A 20,926-nucleotide genomic window follows, 5' to 3' on the forward strand; every position below is an offset into this window, starting at 1 on the left:
AGGCTTATTTATTTTTTTTAACAAAGTTTGTGGCAATCCTGTGTGTCAGATGAGGGTTAGCATTTTTTAGCCATAAAGGGTTTTAAAATTAAAGTGTATACATTTTTAAAAGACATAATGCTATCGCAGACTTAACAGACTACAGTCTAGTACAAACATAACTGTTACATGGATTGAGAAACCAAAAAATCCCTGTGACTTTATCACAATCTCCACTTCAATGCTATATTCATTTGCTTTACCGTAGAGGTCTGGAACCAAACCTGCGACATCTCTGAGGTGTGCCTGTCTGTATAAATTAAAGATATATATATATATATATATATACACACACATATATGTATATCTATTTTGGAATATATGAAAACATTCCTTTTTATATCCTTCAAAAGAAAATGACATATTTTAGAATATGTAAATATATATGTCTTTTTATTCTGAAATAGGTACGAAACATACATAATGACACCTAGACAATAAGCCCAAGGAAGACACTCAAGGCCAGCATTTCCCACCTTGGAAACTGAAGACCCAACACCAAGGGTAAAAATCAGGACTTGAGTGACAGTTTACCACTAAAGAGAACTATTACTACCAACTCCAACAGAAACAGAAGATATTTCTGTAAAGGCCACACTAGGGAATGAGAAGACAGTCATTTAGTACCAGTTAAAATTAGATAAAAGTTCTTTTTTTTTTTGCCTACACTACTGGGCATGCAAGATCTTAGTTCCCTGACCAGGGACTGAACCCGTGCCCCCTTGCAGAGAAAGTGTGGAGTCTTAGCCACTGGGCCACCAGGGAAGGCCCAAACGTTCTTCTAAATACTCAATATCTTTTAAAGAAGAAGAGATTGAATCTTGATTCAAGCCAACCAACTATAATAAGACATTTTGAGATAACTATGAAAACTGAACCCAAGTTGAGTTCTGACGATATCAAAGAATTGCTGCTGTTATTGTTGGGTGTAATAGTATCATGGTTATGTTATTTAAAAAAGAAATGAATGGGGGAGCATTTATCTAGCAAAGAACCACACTACGGGTACTTACAGATGGAAAGATATAAGTGGAGGCTGCTTTAAAATATTCCAGAACAGTGGGCAGATGGGCTGAGGATGCAGGAATGGTTACACGCTGACAACTGTTGGAGCCGGTGATGAGTACACGGGGCTCGTTATCAATTCTCTTTACTTTCACGACTATTTTTTTTCATTTATTTTTAATTGGAGGATAATTGCTTTACAATGTTGTGTTGGTTGTTTCCGTACAGCAACGTGAATCAGCCATCAGAAAGCATATGTCCCCACCCCTCTGAACCTCCCTCCCACCCTCTACCCCAGTCCACCCCTCTGGGTTGTCACAGAGCGCTGAGCTGAGCTCCGTGTCATGCAGCAGCTTCCCGCTGGCTCTGCTACATACAGTAATGTATAATGTATGTCTCAGTGCCACTCAATTCGTCCCACCCTCCCCTTCCCCTGCTGCGTCCACAAGTCTGCCCCTCTGTGTCTGTGTCTCTATTTCCGCCCTGCAAATTGGTTCATCAGCACCAGTTTCCTAAATTCCATACATACGTGTTAATATATGACATTTGCTTTTCTCTTTCTGACTTCCTTCACTTTGTATGACAGGCTTTTCCTGATTAAAGTTTCCATACTAAAAAGTTGAGTTGGAAAAGAAAACGGGCAGGGACTCACCATGCTGATGGTGACGATCTCGTCGTAATCCTGGGAGGTCTCCCCAGCAATCATGCCTGAGCCCCTCAGGTTCTCTACGCCCAGGCCCTCCTCCTTCCCGATGATGTCCGTGATGACATACCTTCAGGAACCAAAGGAGAGTTACAGACTGAGCTCCAGCCCAGGACAATCCAAGGCTGATGCGCTTCCCACAGACCTGGGGAAGGAAGGCTGAGCAAGGCGAGGGGCTGGAGGGTGAGAGAGCAGCTACCGGTGAGATGAAGGCCGGGTCTAGGACCCTCACGATTGGCCCTAAAGTTCCCAGAAGGGCAAGTACAGCCTCGATGATGATCACCCCTCCAACCAAAGAGAAAGTCCGCTGATGCAGAGGCTGTCCTAACAAAGCATCATCCCTGCCCTGCACTCCTTCAGAGACAATCAGACAGCCTTTGGTCTGCAGCGAGATGGGCGTGTGCCAGGAGAAGGCACTTGGTTCATGACCAGTCAATCATGGCCACATGAGTCCACTGCACAGCCCAACCTCCCTGATGATCTGACGGGGAGCTGATGTAATAATTATAGAAGTAAAGTGCACAGCAAGTGCAGCAACTGAACCATCCTAAAACCATCCCTGCCTCCCCCATCCATGGAAAAACTGTCTTCCGCGAAATCAGCCCCTGGTGCCAAAAAGGCTGGGTTAGGCCCTAACCCATTAGAGACTCACAAGGCATTTCAGTTAAACACTCTGGGAAGGTCTGCAGTAAAGATGCTTGTTGGATCTCATCTAACCCAGTGTTTCCGAAACTTAAAATCTTCACTCCCTCCCTCCCCGCAAATCAATGACTGACATCCCAGGAAACTCAGCCTGGGAAATTTTGATTTAACTCAGAATCTGATTTTAAAAACCTACAACCTTCCCTGGAAAAGACACCAGTATCGCCCTTGACGTCCTCATGGAGCAGACCCTGTCCACGTCTTCCCAGCTCACCCAGTGAGCCAGTCTGGCTCATTTGGTCATAAAGTGTGAGCCCGCAAGCTCTGGGGTCATGCGGGAATCCACCCTAACTGTCCCCGAGTGATGTGCTGTTTTTGTGAGAGATGCACCTCATGTGGGGACAGCAAGGATGGGGTCACCCTAAAGGGGGCCCCAGGTGTTTGAGCTGTCACTGCCCACAATGGAAGCTGGGGGGTCGCTCTGTACAAATACCCCCACCTGCTTGAGAAACTGTTGCCAGCCCAGAGGCAGATTCCCCACGAGCAGCTGAAATGAACCATAGTCAGAACGTGGGAGCTGCCTGCTAAGTTATTTACCTGGATTCTCCATCTTCCTCCACGTGCTTACAATGGACGGAGTTCAGGGAGCTGATTCTGGTGTAGTCTTGGGGGGTCAGGTACAGGTATTTAATTCCCTTAAAAATATGTAAATACTTCAATGAGGCTATGAGTCCAGCTCCGTGTACTCAACAGCCACTGTTTTTAGTGCCAGCACTGTGTTTTAGGGATGCAGGGAGGATACCATGTTAATAATACAGTCACCCATCTGATGTTAACAGACATTCGATGTTAACACATTAATAACACCAATTAACTGAATGTCCACTCTGTGTTTGCCAGTTACCACACAACCTCACTTTTTCCCTGGTCTCTCTGATTCACTATTTGTTTGTTTTTAAATCTTTATTGAATTTGTTACAATATTGTGTCTGCTTTCTGTTTTGTTTTTTTTTGGTCCCCAGCCACATGGGATCTTAGCTCCTCCACCAGGGATCGAACCCTCAGCTCCTGCACTGATAGGGGGAGTTTTAACCACCGGACCACCAGGGAAGTCACTGATTCAGTGTCGTCTAATCTTTTCATTCTCTCTCCCCAAAGGAGCCTTTCAGATACTTCTTTTTCCCTGATTACCAACCCCTTTGCCCCGGTCAAGTTTTATTATAGATATACTGGTTATGTAATAAATGTACGTATGTGTGTGTGTGCACTTCTACATGAAAATAATACTTTTTGTCCCTTTTGGGGGGACAATACCACCTCCTTGAGAACCTCTGCTGTGGTTGCAAAGAATGCCTCTGTCCCCTGCATTTTCACATCACAAGATGTGTGTTTTTCTTTATTCATTCTGCCTTTTATGATGTCCTGAGGTCTTCTGGATGAATTTTAAGAACTTCCTGAGGCCAGGGATCATATACCACTCACCTCTGCATGCTTGGTACGTACTGTGTTCAGAAGATGGTCAGTATGTATTGATATTAACTACATGTTTATATAAGAAATAACTATTTTCATTATTGTTCTCCAAGGATCCTCCTGAGGGCTTCTGAAGTAGCTCAGTGGTAAAGAATCCGCCTGCCAATGCAGCAGACGTGGGTTCGATCCCTGGGCTGGAAAATCCTCTGGAGAAGGAAATGGCTACCCACTCCAGTATTCCTGCCTGGAGAATCCCATGGACAGAGAAGCCTGGTGGGCTATAGTCCCACCAGTCTCAAAGAATCGGACATGACTGACTACCACTTTCAGAGCTCTCTGAAGTGACTACTACGATTATTCCCATTTTACAGATAAGGAACCAGAGTCATCTGCTAGTGGCTAAGAAGGAGTGAGGGCTCCCAGGTGGCATCAGTGGTAAAGAACCCGCCTGCCGATGCAGGAGACATAAGAAAGGCAGGTTTGATCCCTGGGTCGGGAAGATCCTCTGGGGAGGGCATGGCGACCCACTCCGGTATTCCTGCCTGGAGAATCCCATGGACAGAGGAGCCTGGCAGGCTATAGTCTATGGGATCGCAAGAGTCAGACACCTAAGAGTCGGACGTGCTAAGTTTGGACTTAGCGACCAAACCACCACCACCACGTGTATCCATGCTAAGAGCAAGACTTTCCCCCCAACTCCCTTAGAGGTACTGTCACTCTCTCGGAAAACACAGCAGGAGCTAGGTGGAATCACACTGCCACGCCAGCTTCGCGCCGTACCTTGTGGGGGTCTTCCGGGTCCACCCAAGCCACCTGGAACATGTGCTTGATCTCCTCTGCCAGGCCGATACGGGCCCCGCTGTTGGCCGCGAGGTAGACTTTGGGGATGCCCTCGGCCCGGGCCAGCTCGGACGCCCGCAGGTACAGAAGGTCCTCTCCGGGGCCGAAGGATCCAATGTGGAAGGTGATGTCATTGCTGATGAGGATAATGTCACGCCCTTCTGGGTACTCGAGGGTCTTAAACCTCATTTTGAAGGCCACCATGCCCACCTGGAAAGGAGATGAGTGCACGAGAAAACAGGTTTGCTTCTTCAGGGAGAAAAAAGATTTTTAAGTTGTTGTTTTTTTTTTAATGTGGACCATTTTAAAAGTCTTTATTGAATTTATTACAATATTGCTTCTGTTTTACCTTTTGTTTTTTCAGCCATGAGACATGTGGGATCTTAGTCCCCCGACCAGGGATCGAACCCGCACCCCCTTTAACGGAAAGTGAAAGTCGCTCAGTCGTGACCAACTCTTTGCAACTCCATGGACTATACAGTCCATGGAATTCTCCAGGCCAGAATACTGGAGTGGGTGGCCTTTCCCTTCTCCAGGGGATCTTCCCAACCCAGGGATCGCGCACCCAGGTCTCCTGCATTGCAGGTGAATCCTTTAGCAGCTGAGCCACAAGGGAAGCCCTTCCTGCACTGGAAAGAAAGTCTTAACCACTCAACAGCCAGGGAAACCCCTAGGGAGAAAATTTTTTTACAGGGGGATTCCCGCCAGGAGCTGGGCTCTGTGGGTTCGCTTTTTAAAAAAAATGTTATTGAAGTACAGCTGATCTACAATGTTGTGTTAATTTCTTCTGTAGAGCAAACCGACTCAGTTCTTTACCTCATTTCCTCCAGGAAGTCGGTTCATCTCCACCAGCTGGCCCTGCGGATCCAGCACGAGTTCGGTGTACGTCAGGATGTCTTTGGGGTATTTGTCTGGGGAGTGCCACATTTTAAAAAGAGCCTACAGAGAAGGGAGGAAAGAGAAAAATCTGAAGTTTCCAGTAAGGAAGTACACTTTCTAAGGCTGCCTTTCTTTCTTAATCACAAACTAGTTAAAGCACTCAGCAAAAACATGCAGAAAAAATAAATACCTGTGCATCTATCTTGCAGTTTTGTCAAATCATAATTTCTCTAAAGTTGCTTTAAGAATTTTTTAATAAGAAATAACAGAAATGCAGCTGAAGCCCCTGGTGTGCCCCTTCCCATCCCATTCCCATCTGTCCCTCCCCCTGCTCCCCTCAGGTAACCATTATCCTGAACTTGAAAGAAAGTGAAAGTCACACACTTGTATCCGACTCTTTGTGATCCTATGGATGTAACCTGCTCGGCTCCGCTGTCCATGAAATTCTCCAGGCAAGAGTACTGGAGTGGGTTGCCATTTCCTTCTCCAGGAGATCTTCCCAACCCAGGGGTTCGAGCTCAGGTCTCCTGCTTTGCAGGCAAATTCTTTACCAGCTGAGCCAGTAGGGAAGCCCATCCTGAACTTGGTGTCAGTCAAGTCCTCTGTACGTGTTTATGCTTTTATCTCATCATATGTGCAGACATTAGAACATGTAGCATTATTTTACGTGACTTCTCTCTTAAGTAAATGGTGCCACACCAGGTATGTCCTTCTACGACTTATTTTTCCAACTCTCCAGTATATTTGAGAGATTTATCCATGTTGATACATTTAGCTCTGGTTTATTCCTTTTCCCTCAGGTTCAGTTTTTCATGGAATGAATATGTCACAATTTATTTACTCATGATTTTGAGTAGAAACGTTTAGATTTCCATTTCTACAGTACTACCGATAATGCTATAATGAACATTCCTATGGTCTTTTTACATTGGTAGATACCTAGGAGAGGAATCGCTGGGTCACAGCATATGTGAATCTTCAGTTTTCCTAGATATTATCAAATTGCTTTACAGTAAGAATGTGTGAGAGCTCCTTTGGTCCATATACTTGTCCACATCTGGTTGTGAAATATTTTCATGCTTTCCCATCTGCGGGGTGTGAAATTATACTGATATTTTTTTTGCTGTAATGTTGATCCATACTTCACTGATCGTCACCTAGGTGAGCACCTTAGAATATATTGGTCAGAGTTTCTCTTACATAATATTGTTCTAATCTCTTGCTGGTAACAGACATTGAAACATATTCTCCCAAGCTGGGGTCTTTTTTAAAAAAATTAATTTAATTGGAGGCTAATTACAATATTGCGGTGGTTTTTTGCCATACATAGACATGAATCAGTCATGGGTATACATGTCTCCCTGATACTGAACCCCCCTCTCACTTCCCTCCCATCACTCTGGGTTGTCCCAGAGCCCCAGCTTTGGGTCCCCCAAGCTGGGGTCTTTTTACATAAATAACTTTTAAATTTTAATGTAGTCAAATTTGTGGGGTTTGCCTATGCTTATGCTTTTAACTCACTCCAAGTGGTTTTAATTCTCTTGAAATTTATTTTTGCATACCAGATGAGGTAGAAATAAAAATTTATTTTCCAAATTAGATAAGAAATGTCTTTGTATCTTTTAGTGCGATGTATTTCCCTCCCTTCACAATTCCACCTCTGCATTCTGTCAAGGCTTTGTTTATAAGTGGGTCTGATTCTAGACTCTATTCTGTTCCATTGGTCTATCTGTTTAGCTCCATTACAATAATATTATGCATTACAGTAAGTACAGCTGCTTGAAAATAGTGACTTATTTTAAAGGACGGCTAAGACAAGTCCCCCAGATTATTTTTTTCAAAATTGCTTTTGCTATTCACAAACTTTTACTTTTCCTATGAACTTTTAAGTTGCATCCAAAACTCCAGGATTATACTGAATATATTATGTGGGGAACTATTATATTTACAATATTGCCTCTTCTGATCAGGCATGCACTTGTACCTAGTAATCTTGCTGTGTTATCTTGCTGCTTCTTCAAATCCTCTTGGATTACTTGTATGGGCATTTTATCATCTACAAAAAAACACCACTTTGCTTCTTTCTATTCTTGTACCTTTTATTTCTTTTTCTTATTTTAATGCATTGATCAAGAACTCCAGCTTTTTTTTTAAAGGTAGAACAGATGGAGTAATTCAATTTCACTAATGCTTATAATCTATATTTTCTATTTCTTCTTGAGTTAGTTTTGATAAGATGTATGTTTCTGGGAAATATTCCTTTTCATCTGCTTTCAAATTTATGGGTTGTCCACAGTACTCTTTCTTTATCTAAAAGAAAAGTGGATGGATTTATTTTTGATATGTCTGTTTCTTATTCTTGTGGACCATGATGTCCAAGGCAGAAGGATACAGACAATAACATTCTTAATCATAAAAGTTTCCAATTATTAAAATAGCCGCTGCTGCTGCTGCTGCTGCTGCTGCTAAGTCACTTCAGTCGTGTTCGACTCTGTGCAACCCCATAGACGGCAGCCCACCAGGCTCCGCCGTCCCTGGGATTCTCCAGGCAAGAACACTGGAGTGGGCTGCCATGTCCTTCTCCAACGCATGAAAGTGAAAAGTGAAAGGGAAGTCGCTCAGTTGTGTCCTCTACTGAATACTTAATATGTATTTCTTACTACAACCTTGGGAGGTAGGTACTAATTATTATTCTCATTGAACAGAGGAGAAAAGAGAGGCCCCGAGAGGTGAAGGAACTTGCCTGGGGGACAAACAGGAAGAAAAGGACAGATTTGGGATTCAAGTCCAGGACTTCCTGACCCTAAAGAGCAGCTTTTCCTGCTACCCCGCATCTCATGCCTGAAGTGCACTGATGCTTTCCTGTCCACAGTCTCAGTTTCATGAACGTCATTCACAAGGCAACGGAGAGGATGTAAAAGGCATCCTCATCACCAGTGCCAGTGTGGTCAGTCTCCTTGAAAGGCACTTCTGCGTAAAAAAATATAGGCATAGAAAACATGCTTGAAGGAAATACCCAGTATAGAGTCTGTATCCAGTGCATACTTCAAAATTCATAAAAACATAAAACATTATTTTTTTTTAATTCCTCAAAGGTAGTGACCCCATCCTCTTCCTCACGGTCTAGCCACCCTTAGAATGGTGCCTGGCTTATAGCAGGCATTTAATACATCCATTAACAAGACCAGAAGGAAATGGTAAGCAATCTGTCTTTAGCATACGGAACTAGGAGTTACTTTTTTATTCCTTCCACTCTCCTTTGTTGTCCAAAGTTTCTATATTATTTTCTTTTTACCACTGGGATGAAATAAGTCTTGTTTTAGAAAAACATACTATGAAGTCATTCCCAATATTAGTTTCTTTTCGTTCATGCAGACTGTTTTTTAGAGTGAGGTCTTTAGAAAAGTAACTGAGAATGGTGGTTGTGGATGCTGGTGGAGTCTCTAAAGGGGGACCCCGGGCAGTACTGAGTCTCAGTCCCAGGACTTGCCTGCCTGAACATTTCTGGGAAGTCATACACGTAGGTGGTGCCCAGGGACTGGGCCTGGAATCGCTTGGCCTGAAGCAGATCCTTGGTGACATAGGGAGTGTTGATCAGCATCCCATGCTGGGGGCCTTGCTTGCTGCCAAAGGAGTGAAACAAGATCTGGACCAGAAAGAGAGAAAGAGAGAGTGAGGGAGGCAAGTCTCAGAGAACCACACTCCTGCTCAATTTATTTCTTCCTGCCTCAATGAAAATGCCAAGAGGGAATGCTACTCAGCCACAAAAAACAAGCAAAATAACGCCACTGGCCGCAACATGGAGGGACCTAGAGACTAGCATACCAAGTGGAGTACGTCAGAGAGACACCACATGGTGTCACTTCTGTGTAGACTCTAACATCTGACACAAATGAACTTTCCTGAAGCAGACACAGACCCACGGACACGGAGCAGGGGCTCGGGCCTCCACTCTGACGCGACTTCTGTGACCCAGCCCGGCCTTACGTTCCCAGATCTGGGGTCCGTCACTTCCTTGTAGAGGCTGATGTCCAGGTAGTAGCCTGACTCGTTGGTGATGAAGAGGCGGATGGGGATGGCGCTGTCGGTGGTGGTCTGACGGATGTTGATCTTGACCTCAGCCTGAAGCACGCGGAGCTTCCACAGCCGGCTGCCGTAGCGCATCACCATGGACCGCACCGACTCCTCGATCTGCCGCAAACCACAGCGGTTCAATTTCAGAACCTAAACTGCGCACACTCGTAACCGTTCTCGCTCTGACGATGACAGAATGGTGAAATCCACCGAATGCAAGATGCACTGCGTGTATACAGCACAGTAATCTGTTGCATGTATCACTGTTAGCTGATAAGACGCAAAGGCATCTTTGATTTTAGCTCAGTGTCTCACTCTGTCCCCACAGTTACCCAGAGAGGCTAGCATTTTTGACAGAGGAGGAAACTGAGGCTGGTAAGAACTAGAGCTCCTATGTCTTCCTCTCCGTCATGTATCCCAAGCCTATGCATTTTCTCTTTTGGGAACGACATGAACTGGTGGAGCTGGGGAGTCAGCATGAGCCTCTGCACCCCACCCCACATGCCAAGCTGATGGACTGAAAGGACTTCTTTCATCCCAGAATCACCACCACAAACTCTGCCTGCTTGTGAGGAACCAGCTGTGGAGGAGCCAGCCGTGGAGGATGGTTGAGCCACAGACCTCAGGTTCTTACCCACTCCCCGACCCACTGGCAGCCCACGACAGAGCCTGGAACTAGGGAGAGGCCAGAGCTCTGTTTCGCAGAGGACATTCTGGGCATCCGCATGTCCTGAAAAGTGAAGCATGCCCACGGAGGGGGAACATCCTTAGGGACAGTCCTCAGGGGGGTGGCTGGAATATGGCTCTAGAATTAATTGATGGAAGCTTTGTGCTCCACCTGCAGCAATCGAGGCTCAGACACGCACGGATGCACCCTGCAGCTGGGGTCTCACACACCGGGAGACAATACCCCAAAGCAGGAGGGTCCCAGGGAAGGTGAACCCCCAGAGCCTGCTGAGAGCCCCGCCGGCCGAGGGGAGACCTTGGAGGGGTCCATGATGACGGTGGGCACGAAGTTGAGGAAGATGTGGTTGCAGTCGGTGCGCACGCTGGTGTTATTGAATGCCACCTCCAGCTCGTCCATGGCCTCCAGGAGCAGCCGCTCGCCCTCGTTCTGGAGGTACTCGAAGGAGGCTTCCTGTAAAAGCGGGAGGGGGCAACCGCTAAGGCCAGGGGTGCAGGGCTCAGAGAGTTAGGGAGAGGGGAGAACAGCCCCTCCTCCAAAAGGTGCGCCCGGTAAGACAGCAGAGCCCCACCTCCAGAGGCAAAGAGATGTCCAAGGCCGACTCGTGTACTCGGCACCTCTTTTATTTTCTGTGTTTTCTGCTGTGCTGACCCCAGAGGGGTCTTAAAGTCTCTTCCGGGATATTGTAAACAACTCACCCGTGAGCCCGCTTTTTAGGCAAACCAACCAATCCAACCAATCCACGGTCCACACCCCACTACTCCTCATCAGGATCATGCTCCAGGCTACTGTCCTCGGGCCCTAATTAACCCAGGGCCAGGCATCAGACAACTAGAGACAGCCTCTATGTTCAGAGCCTGCTGAAATCACTCAAGGCAGCCACTGCCAAGCCTGCCCATCTGCCTCACCTGGTCCTTCCTGCGAAACCCACAATAAAGGCCCCTGTCCATGAATCCCCCCTCGCACGGCCTCCTGAGCAGCCCTGGCACTTCCCCACGTGGTCCCCATGATACAGAGTGCCCCCTCCCCTTGGGATCTGTGGGTGACAAACAAACCATCTTTTCAATGGCAACCATCTCCTGGTCTGTTGGCCTTCCCTGGTGGCTCAGCTGGTAAAGAATCTGCCAGCAACGCGGGAGACCCGGGTTCGATCCCTGGGTTGGGAAGACCCTCTGGAGAAGGGAATGGCTGCCCACTCCAGTATTCTGGCCTGGAGAATTCCATGGACTCTACAGTCCATGGGGTCGCAAAGAGTCGGACACAACTGAGTGACTTGCACTTACCTGGATAATCATAAAAGCTATTAGAACACCTGGGGCAGGAAAACACTGAGATTAGCTTAGCACTCATCGCTAGAGGATTCCTTAAAAACATTACATACATGTGATACCTCCGTGCTAGGGAACTGCAGGGAGGGGATCACCTTCATTAACACAGAAGGAGGTCCACAGTAAAAACCAAGTCTTCACATGGTATGTCCAGCCTGAGCTCCCATCTGGAACCTTCTACCTACAACCCAATTCGAATACACGTATGGAATGAGGCCCACAAAGGGTCACCAACAGGGCTGACCCCTGAGTGGCAGGATTCTGGGTCCTTTTCTTTGATTTCTTTTTTTTCTTTTTGGCCAAGCCACGCTGCATGTGGGATATTAGTTCCGAGACCAAGGATCGAACCTGTGCCCTCTGCACTGGAAGCAGAGTCATAACCACTGGACCAGCAGGAAAGCCCCTCCTTGATTTTTGGAAGTATTTTCAGTATTGCTTGCAATCTTCACAGGATAGTCATGAATTACTTTTGTAAATGAGAGAAACAATGGGACATGAAGGTGCACTCAATCAACAAATACAGAAAAAGCCCTTAACTACCAGGACCTTTCTTTTCTATCCTCCTGATTCTCTCATGCAGACACATCTCCGGGATGGAAGAAAGAATCTGCACGTTACCCCATGAAAATAAGCCACTATCTACCTCCTGCCCCCTCTAGACTGGACTGTTGGTTACAAGGCCAGGGCTGTGGGTGCCCCGTTCACCCTGTGATCCCCGCATGCAGCCCAGGCCCTGCCCCGAGTGGGACTCAATCCCAGCAGGGCTGGCCCCCAAGGAGACACAAACTCCCGCTGACATCAACCTTGGTGATCAGGTCCGAGTGCCTGATGATGACCCGGATGAAGAACCTGTGGTCCGTGACCTCGGCACCCTCCTTCACTCTGGCGGCGCCCAGGTACAGGTGCATCTTGTGGTTGGCGCAGGGCATGGCGGTCACGTCAAAGTTTCGCAACCGGCTGAGCTCCAGCTGGAAGGCCAGGGCCGGCTCCAAGTGACGGTAGATGCGATCTTCTGCAAACTGCGGGCCGACCAGGGAGAGAAAACAGACAGACACACAGACCCACGTGGAACTGGACACTGAGGTGGCATGCCCGCTGATCTGCGCCCTGTCCTGCATGCCCCCTGGCGCTGCGGGTTTAGTGCTCAGGAATGAGGCAGTCATAGTGTCCTCTAACCATGAACTCGAGAGATTGGAGAGTTGAGATTTCCTGAAGGTCCAGCAGAGAGGAAGGTCTTGTGTGGTGCAAGTCTCTCAGCCCTGGGGGAGCCCAGTGAATCCCCAGCACCTGCGGCCCACCAGGCTGTTTTCTGTGAGCCACGACACAGAGTACTTCTCAAGAAGTCCCTAAGCCCTGGTTTCCTTGAGGAGATTGGTCCCCAGAAGGAAGCGACTGATGGTGCTAGAGTTTTAACTGAAGAGGCTAAAGGAAGGATGGGTCTTAAGTAGTAAAGCGAGGCTCTGGATAGATTAAAATACTGTTTGCTGGAGGCTGGGTCTGTGCTGGGAACAAGATTGCCTTTTCTAGAACAGGGATGAGCAAACTTTTTCTCAAAAGGCCAGAGAACCGATGGAGTACACAGTCGGTCACAGCCACAGTCTGACTTCTGAAGCCATATGTTCTGTGTCCGCGGATAAGACCAATCACAGAGATTCCACCTGTGGTTGGGTAAATCCATGGATGTGGAAACTGCAGACATGGAGGGCTGAGTGTACTTGACTCTGCCTGATTCTACTGCTGGAGCCAGAAAGCCATAGGAGACAGCAAGAGATTAATGAGTATAGCCTGTGTCCCAATCACACTTTGGTTATAAAAACAGGGGGCTGGGGAATTTCCTGGTGGTCCAGTGGTTGAGACTCTGTGCTTCTACTGCAGGGGGCCTGGGTTCGTTTCCTGGTCAGACAACTAGGATTCCTCAAGCCATGTGTGTCATGGCAAAAAAAAAAACAAAACAAAAACCAACCAATCGACCCCTAAAAAACAGGGAACCAGTCTGCAAGCCATAGTTTGCAAACCACTGTCCTAGAAGAATATAAACAAAAGAGGGTGGGAGACCTGTCTTACAGAGTTACAGCAGCAAGTATAAAAATTCTCCAGGTGAGACAGAAATGTGTATAGCAAAGGCTGAAAGGGTGGGAAATGTGAGGTCTGAGGCCCATATACAAACGTGGGGCTCTCACTGGAAATACCAGCCCAGAGGAAGGCTGGAGTCTGCACTTAAGTTGCACTTCTAGAATACAGGGATCATAAGGACTGGGGACAATATTCTTCCTGAATATCAAAGATCCCAGGGAAGAGAGAACCACTTCATTGCTCTTCACCATACCTCATCTCTTGCTCTGAATGTGAAAAACTTGGGAAATTCTTTCTGCAGAAAAAGACATATGAAAGACAATTAAGTCAAGCAAGACTTATTTAAATATTTATAGACTTGTTTTACGATTTTTAACCATTACCCAGTCCACTGCTAGAACAAATCATTTGGAAAGCCATCTCTCCTTTAGCCATTGATCTTTCCCACCCCAATCTACAGGGCAAACTTCAAATAAATGGCACCGAGTCTTGAAGAATGTGAAGAACTCAGATGCGCCGAGCATTGGACTCACCTCTTGGGCAATCAGGAATGTGATTCTTCGGAGTCCACACTCCACAAGGATGTTCTTCTGCATTAAAAACCAAACATACAATAGGATCATAGTTGGTCACACAAAGGAATGAAGCCCTGACACATGTTACTGCTACCTGGATGAACCTTGAAAACACGCCAAGTAAAAGAGGCCAGTCCCCAAAGGCCTCATATTGTATGAAACTCCACTTAGTTTACTGATAGGAAACACCCAGAATGAGCAAATTCACAGACAGAAAGTAGATTAGTGGTTTTCGAGGGCAGGGAAAAGGGTGTTGAGTTCAGGGAAAATGGGGTGGCTGCTGATGGGTATGGGGTATTTTGGTGGGGGTGGTGAAAACGTTCTAAAATAAAATGACCGTAATGATGGTTACACAAGTCTATGAATATATTAGTAGTCTCTCCTTACTGACCGGGGATATGATCCACGATCTCGTGGATGAATGGAACCATGGATAATACCAAACCCTATATATACTAGGTTGTTTTTTTTTTTCCCCTATACATACCTACAATAAAGTTTAATTTACAAATTAGGTACTGTAGCCCGCCAGGTTCTTCTGTTCATGGAATTCTCCAGGCAAGAATACTGGAGTGGGTTGCCATTCCCTTCTCCAGGAAATCTTCCTGATCCAGGGATCAATCCTGGGTCTTCTGTATTGTAGGCAGATTCTTTTCCTGAGCCACCAGGAAAGCCCACAATAGGAGATTAACCACATAGAAAAATTATAGCCATTTACTGTAATAAAAGCTATGTGATTGTGGGCTCTCAAAATATTTTCTTGTAATTTAATGCCTTTTCTGTCTTAACTAAGCACTTATCACTCACTGTGGCCATAATGTTTGCAGTTTAAGGGTACATTTCTTTTTTCCTCCTTCACAATTTCATGGCTAGAAGAGTCAATCTTACTGTAGATCTTAGCAACTCACGTTTTTTTCTTGCCTTATTAAGTCAAGAACTTTCACCTTTTCATTTAAGGGAAGCACCCTATGGCTTCTCTTTGGCATATCTGAATTGCTGGTATCACTACTCTTGCACTTTGGGGCATAATTAGATAAAATATAGGTGACTTAACTACTGTAATACCATGACAACTGATGGGACAACCCAGCCACCTCCTAAGTGACAAACGGTGGATGCGCTGGACAAAGGGATGATTCGCATCTGAGTCAGACTGAGCAGGATGGTGTAATATTTCCTCATAGCAACTCAGAATGGCACGTGACTTGAAACTGACAAATTGCCTACTTCTGGCATTTTCCATTTAATGTTCTTGGACTACAGTTGGCCATGGGAAACTGAAATGAAGGAAAACAAAACTGCAGAAAAGAGGACTATGGTACCAAGAAGCACTGAAGTGCATACTTTATATGGAGGAACGGTATGGTACGTAAACTATGTTCAATACAGCTGTTAAAATGTATACACACACACATTATTATACATGACACCACATGTTTATAAAACCAACCCAGTTATCTGCATAAATGGTTGTTAATGTAAGTGACCATTTTAAAATTGGGAGTTTTGGACTTCCCTGGTGGCCCAGTGGTAAAGAATCCATCTGCCAGTGCAGGGGACAGGGGTTCAATCCCTGGTTGGGGAAGATCCCACACGCCGCAGAGCAACTAAGCCTGTGAGCCACAACTACGGAAGCCTTCACGCCCTTGAGCCTGTGCTCCGCGACAAGAGAAGCCACTGCAACAAGACGCCCGAGCACCCCAGCTGGAGAGCTGCCCCCGCTGTCCACAGATGGAGAACGCCCGCTCGCGGCCACAAAGACCCCGTGTAACCAAAACCAGTAAATACAACAGCGAGTTCTCTGGCTCATCCCAATGAAAACACTGCCCTCAGCTCCAAAACCATTTACTGACTGTATCGTCTGCATAAGGTGGTGTATATACTGTGTCATCTTATTACGGCAACTCCCAGGGAGAGAAACGCCACCCCCGTGTTACTGCGGGGAGAAGCCGAATTTCTGGCCTGTTCAGCCTCCTCTGCCCAAGGTCACGGGCAAAGCAGAGCCGATGTGGGCAGCCAGGCCTGCGGCTCTGAAGCTCTCAAGACAACTCGGGCACATGGACACCTCATCAAGACGGTTCTCCTCCTTCTCAGGGACCCAAACCCAGAGGCTGCCCAATGTACCTTGGACTGCACAAATGTTCGGAAAATGGGCACCAGCTGCTCATCCTCCTGGTGGTCCGCGTGCTGGAGGGCCACGTTCAGGATGTGGATTGGCTCCTCTCGGAGGCTCTGGGACAGAAAACCAAGGGGGGGTCGCCAAGAAAACCAAGTAGAAGGGCCCGGGGCCCCCAGCCCGCCCCTCCTTGGCTTGCTCCCTGCTCACATCCTCACCTTGCTGTCGTCCTCAGAGTACAGGGAATTCTGGGCCTTGCTGAAAAGGGGGGTGTCCTTGGGCACGTTGGCAAAGCAGGAGATGACCTCATCAAAGTTCCTAGGGGTGCAGGGCAGAGAGGGAGGGCTGAGGGGCCGCTGCCCCACGAGGTCGTAGGTCAGACCCGGACTCTCCCTCTTTCCCAACCACCACACTGCCAGCGCATCCAAGTCTGTGCAGAGCTCCTGTGGTTCCTGACTAGGTCCGAGGCACTAGTGATGGGGTCTTCCCCCAAAAGAAGAATGAACCTATGTGGTTTGAGATGGTGAGTAGAAGAAAGGGTTCCAATACTTTGGGGGCATGGCTAGGGTCCCTTTTTTACTGGCTGGGAGAGTCCTGCAATCTCATCTCACTTCTCTGAGTCAACTGAGGATAACAAACAGGCATTGGAGAAGGAAATGGCAACCCACTCCAGTGTTCTTGCCTGGAGAATCCCAGGGACGGGGGAGCCTGGTGGGCTGCCGTCTATGGGGTCGCACAGAGTCGGACACGACTGAAGCGACTTAGCAGCAGCAGCAGCAACACCTCCCAAAGCTGTTGTGAAGATACAAGATAATCCAAGCATGATGCATAATATACAGGGGCAGGCTGAGAAAGGGCAACGGGGACTTCCCTGGTGGGCTGGTGGTTAACAATCTGCCTCGCAGGGGATGTGGCTTTGACCCCTGGTCGGGGAACTAGGATCTCACGTGCTGTGGAGCTCACGTGCCACAACTGGAAGGTCCGTGTGCTCCAGTAAAAGATCCTGCATGATGCATCGAAGACCCAACATGGTTGGATACATACACAAATATTTTTAAAAGGGGAATGATACTGACATTTCTGAACATGTTATCTACATACTAACAACGATTTAAATACAATATTTTTAATGTATTATCTCATGGTGACCCTATGAAGTAAAGTCCTCTTGTACCCCTTATACTGATGAGAAAACAAAGGTATTGAGAAAAAGCATTTGTTCAGAGTCTTATAGTCAAGAAGCAGGGTGAGACAGTATTCAAAAGCAGGAGGTGCTGACATGAAAACTCACACTTTTGATGCTATATTATTCTATTATTATTAAGTCCCTGAGCCATGTGTCCAGGCCACCCCCACCTGCTTGTGCAGTGAACAGGTGGGGGTTCAGGGGAAGCACGCTCAGGCCCTGTGGTTGGGGTGTTCTGGGGATACTGAGCCCCGCTCGGTACCTGACGAAATCCTCGAATCTCTGGAAGGCGACCATGGCCCCGATTCGCTGGGACTTGGGGGAGAAGCCACTGTCCATGAAGAGCTCCGTGCTGTGTCTCAGCAGCTCCGGGTTGGTGACACTGATGGGCACGGTCATCCTGCAGTGGGGGTGGGAGGTGGGGGGTGAGGGAGCCGCCTGCAGATCCAGCCCCAAGAGCCGTTCCTGCCCTGGAAGCTTCAGTGAGCCAGCCCCACAACAGAGTCTTCTGAAAGAGGGGGGCTTAGAATCAGAGGTGGAAGGGATAGGGGGAGAGATCCCCCTCTGGCCATGCACAGCACACCAGGGGCCTGGACCTCAGTCCTGCTGGTCTCTCACCTGACCTCCCCTATGGTCACAATACACCTAGTTTTACAGACACAGGTGTGGAGGGTCCAGTCAGGCTTGGCTTGGGGCGGGGGGTGAAATGTCACCTCTTGTGACCTTCCCAGAGGCCTGGAAGAACAGGGCATGGGGCAGCTGAGGCCACAGGTCCCGGGTAAGCTCCTGGCCCTTCTAGCTCACAGCAACAGCAAGGGCCTGAGATGGTCAAGGAAGCCCTCCAGGGTCCTCAGTGTCTCCCTGACTGATAATAATGCCGTGTGTCTATATATACTAACGGTCAGACCATGACCAGGACACTCATGTGGGTTCTTCCAAGAAACAAAGTGTGAGTGACTACCCCAGTCTTCTTTCCGAGCAGCGCTGAACTGCTGCAACAAAGAGCTCCAGAGGCAAAGACTTCTAGGACTTCCCTGGTGGTCCAGTGGCTAAGACCCTGCGCTCCCAATGCAGGGGGCCTGGGTTTGATCCCTGGTCAGGGAACTGGATCCCACGTGCCACAACAGAGAGTTCACATGCCACGACTAAAGAGTCCACGTGCTACAATGAAGACCGAAGCTCTCTTGTGCCACAACTAAGACCCGGTGCAGCCAAATAAATAACACAAACAAAGGCAAAGACTGCCTCCTCAGGAGGGCGCAAGTTCAAAAGTTCTTATACCACATCTCTCATGGACCCCAAAATGATCCCAAGCCCCTAGTCAGTCCCCTTTTCTCTCAGCGGGGCAAAGGTGACAATCTTTATTTTGTGGGATGGGGAATAAAGCTGAATAGAGGAGTGTGTGAAAGCTCTTAGCATAGGACTTGACACACGTCAGGCCATCGGACAGTAACAACAGTATCCGCCACGGTCATCAAAGGGATCCTCACCAGTCATCAACTTTCTGTGTGCCAGGCACGGGCCTAAATGCTGTCTGTGCCTCATTCTTCATCAGGGTCTTGGACAACTTTGTCCAACAGAACTTTCTGCATTGATGGAATGTTCTAGAACCACAATGTCCAATATGGCAGCCGCAAGTCACACGTGAGCTGGTGTGACCAAGGACCTGAATTTTTAATTTAGTTTTGATGCGTTTTAATTTCAATATCCCACAGGGAGGTAGCGGCTAGCAGCCCAGACAGTGCAGAGTTAGGAGGCAGGCATGGGGTTATCTCCATGCTACTGAAAAGAGAATGGAAACATGGAGACGCCAGGCTGGGGAATGGCGTGCCTAATGTCTCCCCAGCGGTTCCCAGACATCCCTGCTGGGTGCCTCCAGAGACAGGATTACAGTGGTCAGAGAGAAAAGAAACATAAAGCCACCCCCTTCCCAGGTGGGTACCACTCTGTACCGGTGCGGGTGGGAGGAGGGCAGCATGAACTGGAATTCCACCACACAGGTGCCATCTGGGAACTGGCGGTGCTGCAGGCTGGTTAGCTCATAGGCGATGTAGCCCCTCCGCACGTAAACCTAACGAGACAGAAGCACAGACTGCACCTGAGAAAGGCCAGAGACAAGCCCAAAACATGATCCCTAAAGCAGAGCAGTGGAGGCAGTGGCAGACTTTATTTTTTTGGGCTCCAAAATCACTGCAGATGGTGACTGCAGCCATGAAATTAAAAGACGCTTACTCCTTGGAAGAAAAGTTATGACCAACCTAGATAGCATATTATAAAGCAGAGACATTATTTTGCCAACAAAGGTCCGTCTAGTCAAGGCTATGGTTTTTCCTGTGGTCATGTATGGATGTGAGAGTTGGACTCTGAAGAAGGCTGAGTGCCGAAGAATTGATGCTTTTGAACTGTGGTGTTGGAGAAGACTCTTGAGAGTCCCTTGGACTGCAAGGAGATGCAACCAGTCCATTCTGAAGGAGATCAGCCCTGGGATTTCTTTGGAGGGACTGATGCTAAAGCTGAAACTCCAGTACTCTGGCCACCTCATGAGAAGAGCTGACTCATTGGAAAAGACTCTGATGCTGGGAGAGATTGGGGGCAGGAGGAGAAGGGGACGACAGAGGATGAGATGGCTGGATGGCATCACGGACTCGATGGATGTGAGTCTGGGTGAACTCTGGGAGTTGGTGATGGACAGGGAGGCCTGGCGTTCTGCGATTCACAGGGTCGCAAAGAGTCGGACACGACTGAGCGACTGAACTGAACTGAAAGCAGTGAAGAGTAAATGTGCTCACTCTTCAGGATGCTACTTCCTCTGCAAAAGAGCAGGTGGCAAATATTTTAGGCTTTTGTGGAATATGTCATCTTCATCACAAATCACAACTACTCACCTCTGCTGCTGCAGGGCCTTCCCTGATGGTCCAGTAGTTGAGACTCCGAGCTCCCACCGTGAGAGCCACGAGTTTGTGCCATGGACAATATGTACATGTGTGGGTGTGGCTGGGTTCCAACAAGACTTTATTTACAAAACTGGGCAGGGGGCTAGATGTGACCCACAGACTATAGTTTGCTGACTCCTGCTACAGAGTAATGCTGTCCAGTAGAAATATAAGACAGGCCACGGAGGCAGTTTTAAATTAATTTGAGATTTTCTAGTAGACACTTAAAAGGAGCAGGTAAAGATGATTTTAATAACATACCTCATTTCATCCCTAATAACTAAAATATTATCATTTCAACAGGCAACCAATTTTTTAAAAATTGAGATATTCTCCATTCTTTCTCCATACTGAGTCTTTGGAATCCAGTGTGTA

The 20,926-nt window shown here is 47.5% G+C and overlaps 1 protein-coding gene across 4 annotated transcripts in view; it reads right to left on the reverse strand.

The window, feature by feature from the left end:
* The window catches only part of ACACB (acetyl-CoA carboxylase beta), a 132,606-nt gene that overhangs the window by 18,019 nt on the left and 93,661 nt on the right, over positions 1–20,926 (reverse strand). For all 4 annotated transcript variants that reach the window (XR_011250012.1, XM_069558243.1, XM_069558244.1 and 1 more), the window contains 14 exons: positions 19,571–19,689; positions 17,881–18,018; positions 16,651–16,750; positions 16,441–16,548; positions 14,275–14,331; positions 13,995–14,036; positions 12,472–12,687; positions 10,638–10,793; positions 9,569–9,772; positions 9,072–9,227; positions 5,519–5,641; positions 4,643–4,912; positions 2,987–3,084; positions 1,697–1,817 (listed from right to left, as the gene is read on the reverse strand). Coding sequence is in view for 3 of the 4 variants with exons in the window: in XM_069558243.1 (XP_069414344.1) it covers positions 1,697–1,817; positions 2,987–3,084; positions 4,643–4,912; positions 5,519–5,641; positions 9,072–9,227; positions 9,569–9,772; positions 10,638–10,793; positions 12,472–12,687; positions 13,995–14,036; positions 14,275–14,331; positions 16,441–16,548; positions 16,651–16,750; positions 17,881–18,018; positions 19,571–19,689 (1,908 nt within the window). In the remaining variant the exon portion in view is untranslated. The remainder of the gene's footprint in view (positions 1–1,696; positions 1,818–2,986; positions 3,085–4,642; positions 4,913–5,518; positions 5,642–9,071; positions 9,228–9,568; positions 9,773–10,637; positions 10,794–12,471; positions 12,688–13,994; positions 14,037–14,274; positions 14,332–16,440; positions 16,549–16,650; positions 16,751–17,880; positions 18,019–19,570; positions 19,690–20,926) is intronic.

Source organism: Ovis canadensis, chromosome 17 (genome assembly GCF_042477335.2).
Source record: "Ovis canadensis isolate MfBH-ARS-UI-01 breed Bighorn chromosome 17, ARS-UI_OviCan_v2, whole genome shotgun sequence".
In the NCBI taxonomy this organism is placed as follows: domain Eukaryota; kingdom Metazoa; phylum Chordata; class Mammalia; order Artiodactyla; family Bovidae; genus Ovis; species Ovis canadensis.